The sequence below is a fragment of the Myxocyprinus asiaticus genome, chromosome 1, assembly GCF_019703515.2.
Source record: "Myxocyprinus asiaticus isolate MX2 ecotype Aquarium Trade chromosome 1, UBuf_Myxa_2, whole genome shotgun sequence".
NCBI classification, from domain to species: domain Eukaryota; kingdom Metazoa; phylum Chordata; class Actinopteri; order Cypriniformes; family Catostomidae; genus Myxocyprinus; species Myxocyprinus asiaticus.
In genome coordinates this window covers 21,371,874-21,377,873 of record NC_059344.1, presented here as the reverse complement: position 1 = coordinate 21,377,873, position 6,000 = coordinate 21,371,874, and the positions used below count along the sequence as shown (strand labels likewise).

The window sequence follows — 6,000 nt, the reverse complement described above, 5'->3', positions numbered from 1 at the left end:
GAGCGACCTGTCCACCCCGACATAACAACATAGACTCAACCAATGGCATGAGTTTGGGGCGGGACTATCTGTTTGAATAACAGCAGAGGATGGCCGTATTCGGACAGCTGTATGTATATCTATCTATCTATCTATCTATCTATCTATCTATCTCTCTAAATTTATATAGAGAGATAGATAGAAAAACTGTTCATTTTTGCAATTCTGTTCGGTGGAGCTATAGTGCTGCAGAAATACTACACAAGTATTCCAGATTAACACAACCTGAGTGGGGCGTGAGTGAAGTATGAGTATTTGGGCTTTCACATTGGCCACGTCTCTTCTACAAGGCAGAGCTTTGGGTTCCAATGCAAATATTTTCTTTAATAAGGCCAATAACTTATAATTTTTTGAGAGGGGGTAATTAATAAATGTAATAAATGATCCACTCACTGCCGCTTCTTTGTACGGGACACCTTGTGACTGCCGCTCACAATGTGAAGGCTGTAATCAGTTAATATGGGCGCCAAAAACGAATCTAAAATATAATATTTAACAGTTTGTAAATTTATTATAAAATGGTTTATTTATTTTATTTATTGAAATCTTAGAATATTAAATCCCGAGTAAATAATTTTGCTCAGGTGTCAAAAATAAATAAATAAATAAATAAATAAATAAATAAATACCACAATGGGCGCAGAGCAGAAATGCTATTTCCCACGAACGCAACATTAAAGAACGCCATTCTCTCTCGACCAATCAAACGCCAGCTCATCGTTCACCTGATCACGGCGAAGCCATTTTGTCCTGAACGGCTCCGCCTGCGCATTCTTCACCAAACCGGAATAACAGAGAGCTGACGGGACGAACCACATTCTCAGAGACGGCGACAGACAGGAAGTTTACAGCCACACGAACCCTCGTTCAGTCCCGAAAACCTCGACGTCTCTCGGTTTGACCTCCGTGTCTTGTTTGGAGACTTAAAGCGGGACGGAAGGCTAGAGTACCAGGCATCCGATTAGACGCGCTGGCTCACCGGGCTGGAGTCCAACTTGAGCCGGACACTTTCAGCTGGATGCGCGCTCGACTTCTTTCCAACAATAATAACCGCTTTTGTGAAGATTACGTGTTTCGTATGAATAGCTGGTAACTCTTAGACTCCAGCAGGATTGTTTTTGTTTATAATTGACTAATATAAGTAAGCTGGAACAGTCATTTAGACTCGAATGTGATTTATCTACTCAGCTGGCTGGGCAGATAGTTTGTTTACGGATCACATTAGTCCACTGAAAAGATTGGCTACATAATTTGTCTAGCAGTTTCGCTTTGTTACCAGTATAGTTACATTTTTAAGTCAAGCCAGCTTTCCTGCCACCAGAAATCTCTTTCTTTGCCAGGTCTGATAGGGCTTGGTTTGTACGCCTATGCATATTGTTTTGCCAGCAAACCTGCCTGAGTTCTGGACTGGTTAGGTCTTAGTGCCAGTGTTCTAGGAGTTTATAAAGGGAGGAAACCCCACTGAACATCTTTGTTCATCTGATCTCAAGCCAGTCTGCTGTGGCTTCATACATCTAGCTTTTTTCTGTTGTTAGGTCTGTTTTGGTGAGGCTCAAGCTGGCGGAAAGGTGATATTTTCTGCCTGAATCCTCTGAATTGAGCTGACTGATAGCTATGACATTTTCCAACAGTTGTTTTGTATCTTCAGACTTCATTATTATAAGTTCCTGCACTTGGTGCCAATGCTGCCTCAGTAATATTAGCTAACAGATGCTCAGCTCACACCAAAAATTAGTTACGGCATATCCAGTTGTGACAGCATTTTTACTAGTTAGGTAATTTTTCTACAAGTGTCAGTCGACTTGGTAGCTGGTTCAAAACTTATCAAACTCAAGAGATAAGTCATAATACAGTTTGTATCAAGCCAGTTTGTTAACCTGAGTAAGGCACGTGTATTTTTGTAAAATCATCAGCTCATTTAATAGGTCCTGGAAATACGAGTCAAGTTTAGTGGCAATTAGCAAATTTTTCTCATAGCTAACTAAAGATGTCAGGACAGTCTATCACAGATCGCATCGCTGCGGCCCAGCACAGCATGACTGGATCAGCCATCAGCAAAGCCGTCTGCAAGGCCACAACGCATGAAGTCAGTGGACCCAAAAAGAAACACCTTGATTGTGAGTATGTTAGAAAAACTCCTGTAATTTTACTCCCTCATGTCACTTTACAGGTATTTTAGGGAGGTTTTTAAAGGCTTGAAGTCTTACTGCACCACTGGCATTCAGTTTCGCTTGCTTGCACATCCTCAGCTTTCTGGACACCAGTGATGAATTGAAACGTGCTCGTGATGGGAATGCTGATTTGTCTTTGTAATGTGGTGTACTCATTCAGTGCCATTGTCTTCCACTGAGCTTGTAAGGCGTCATTCTTCTATTTTGATATATGTGGTATCGCAGCATTGTTGAGGAGGTTATGTCATTCTGTAATGAGCTTCATTTATTAAAATCTGCTTCATAAGAAGTAGCTGCTCCGTCTTGAATCTGTGAATGCTGCTGCTGTCTTGGAGATGGTGTGGGAGCGGTGAAGGTCAATACAGGCGCGCGTGCAGTCTGTTAAAGCGTTGTTGAGTCATTGATTACTTTGACAAAATATTAAAGTTAATGCAGAATACAGCACATCAGCTTCATCTTCCCTTACACTGGCGGCCAGAAGTTTGGAATAATGTACAGATTTTGATGTTTCGGAAGGAAATTGGCACTTTAATTCACCAAAGTGGCATTCAACTGATCACAAAGTATAGTCAGGACATTACTGATGTTAAAAAACAGCACCATCACTATTTGAAAAAAGTCATTTTTGATCAAATCTAGACAGGCCCCATTTCCAGCAGCCATCACTCCAACACCTTGTCCTTGAGTAATCATGCTAAATTGCTAATTTGGTACTAGAAATTCACTTTTCATTATATCAAACACTGCTGAAAGCTATTTGGTTCATTAAATGAAGCTTAACATTGTCTTTGTGTTTGTTTTTGAGTCATCACAGTATGCAATAGACTGGCATGTCTTAAGTCAATATTAGGCTTTCTCTAGAAACTCATCAGTCAATCATTGTTTTGAGGAATGAATGCTATACAATGCTTGAAATTGCCAAAAAACTGAAGATTTCATACAAAGGTGTACACTACAGTCTTCAAAGACAAAGGACAACTGGATCTAACAAGGACAGAAAGAGATGTGGAAGGCCAGATGTACAACTAATCAAGAGGATAAGTACATCAGAGTCTCTAGTTTGAGAAATAGACGCCTCACATGTCCTCAGCTGACAGCTTCATTGAATTCTACCCGCTCAACACCAGTTTCATGTACAACAGTAAAGAGAAGACTCAGGGGTGCAGGCCTTATGGGGTGAAATGCAAAGAAAAAGCCACTTTTGAAACAGAAAAACAAAAAGAAAATGTTAGAGTGGGCAAAGAAACACAGACATTGGACAACAGATAATTGGAAAAGAGTGCTATGGATCTTAATCCCATTGAGATTTTGTGGGATCAGCTAGACTGTAAGGTGTGTGAGAAGTGCTACAGGAAGCGTGGGGTGAAATATCACCTGAGTATCTGGACAAACTGACAGCTAGAATATCATTGAGCTGTCATTGCTGCACATGGAGGGTTTTTTTGATGAGAACTCTTTGAAGTAGTTTAAGAAGTTCTGAACATTTTTCAAATTGTAATAGTAATTTGATGAGTAAATGGCGTAGTGAGCTAAAGCACATAACTGGTAATTAGAAAGTTGCTGGTTCGATCCCCACAGCCATCACCATTGTGTCCTTGAGCAAGGCAATTGAGTCCAGGTTGCTCCAGGGGGATTGTCCCTGTAATAAATGCACTGTAAGTCACTTTGGATAAAAACGTCTGCCAAATACATAAATGTAATTTTTCACGTTATTAATGTCCTGACTATACATTGTGATCAGTTGAATGCCACTGGTGAATAAAAGTACCAATTTCTTTCCATAAGAGCAAAATCTGTACATTATTGCAAACTTTGGCCACCAGTGTAGGTGGTGACTCGTGTCACAGCAAAGAGAAAAAGATTACGAACAGGAGGCTGCTTAAGTGTATGATTTGTATTCCAACACGACTGCTAGGCATTCTTCAACCAATGTCCATATTCTTTGCTAAACTTTAATACCAAAAAGGTTTACGTGCTATTTTACAATGAAATATTCAGTCAACATTAGAGATGTGGACTTGAGTTAGAGACTCGGACTGGGGTCGCATTTTAATAGACTCCAGACTCGACATGAAATGACTTCAGGCTTGACTCGACAAAAAGGATTCGTGAATTTTAAAAAAAATGACAAATCTTTTAACCTTAATTATTGATATTTTAAATAATTTATTTTTAAAAGAAAAAATTTTATTTGTATGGTACAACAGCATCACATTTCTCCGTTTGTCATGATCAATCGGACCCTTATCATAGAATTCGATGATGTACGGAACATGAACTTGGCGGCACCTAAACATGCCATATGTGCTCACATTTGATTGTGTCCTCAGAAACAGAAACTTCAGGAAGAACGCATTCACAAAGGTTAGTCACATTAATTAACACTCAAAGCTAGGTAATATTGTACTGTTACAAACATTGGGTAGTGCAGCTACTAGAGTTGCTCCGATACCAAAATTTAGGCTTCGGTACGATACCAAACCTGGTACCTCGATAGAGATAATAAGGCCGTTTAAAGCCTAGTAGCTACATAGCTCATTAGGATCGCCGACCAGTTGATGCGTCAGTTGAAACCTAGCACTTCATTTGATCAATCAGAGAGAGAGATTTGTCCCGTATTTTGGCGAATTGCAATCAGCATGCATACAGTTTTTTTTTTTGTGGACTTTAAACAGCTGGCAAGTTTTGTCCAAATTAAACCTAATGATATCGCTTTACATTGCATTGCATACATTATATTACATTGCGTGTGCGCTCATTCTGAGCTTTGTTGAACTGACCTTGAGAAAAACTGTGGCACCTTTATTACAAAAACCCCCCAAACAATACAGGTTAATTGAGTCTGTGTAATCATAAAATTAAATGAAGCAAATACAATGAATTTTGCAAGTGCAGGTAGAATCCTATTAGTATCCCAGATTTTCCAAAGATCATACATTTTGGCAAATACGATTTTTAAGTAAAGTAAAAAAACCAAAAAAAAAAACCAAACGATTTCACATTTAGTGTCTTGAGACTCGGATTCATGACGAAAGACTCCAGACTTGACACGGACTCCATCTTGAACATCTCTGGTCCACATTACAATTGTGTTCTGTATTAAAGGATTTAGATCTCTTTTTTGTTCAATGTAGTTGTAAGACATCAGCTCACTTTTCATTCACACAGTTATTTTTTGGAACACATTCAACTTAAATATTGTTATAAATTGTAAACAAGTACTAATGTTGACAATAATAATAATAATAAATTGTTGTTATTATTATTATTATTAACTTTAAATTTGAAATACAACTGTAATATATTTAAATCGTGCACTTTTTAAACCCTCACGCTTTTATTTTGACATTCTGAACTCTCCAGGAAGTCCTGTATGTGTCTGTTTGTAGGCAAGTTCTCAGTAGTTTAATTCGCTTCTTATGCAAATTCTGGTAAAATGCACCTCCAGTGCTGTTCTAAATTCATATTATAAGTGAACCGAACTATTGAGCATCTACATCTGAGATGCTGTTCTTGAGTTGCGCGCAAATATTGCGCACCGCTGTGAAGGCTAAAAATAGCCGTGAGTGCATCACCAGCCTGTGTGTGAGTTTGTGTCAACAGAGCAGCACCATTCACTAACGCACTGGCGCTGCGCATACTATATATTTACTTATTAAACAGCCTTTTGTGATTCACAGAGCTATCGCACGTCTTCAAATGGCTTTGAATAAAATGCATGAGTCATATGAACTACTTTGTGTTTTTATGGTTCTTTTATGTCATTTTTGGAGCTTGACAGTAACGAACA

General features: G+C 38.8%; 1 protein-coding gene across 4 annotated transcripts in view; it reads left to right on the top strand.

The window, feature by feature from the left end:
- The first annotated feature begins 827 nt into the window (after positions 1–827).
- The window catches only part of LOC127440834 (phosphatidylinositol-binding clathrin assembly protein-like), a 93,034-nt gene continuing 87,861 nt past the window's right edge, over positions 828–6,000 (top strand). For all 4 annotated transcript variants that reach the window (XM_051697819.1, XM_051697814.1, XM_051697806.1 and 1 more), the window contains exon 1: positions 828–2,156. In XM_051697819.1, the coding sequence (XP_051553779.1) occupies positions 2,027–2,156 (130 nt within the window). In that variant the 5' untranslated portion in view covers positions 828–2,026. The remainder of the gene's footprint in view (positions 2,157–6,000) is intronic.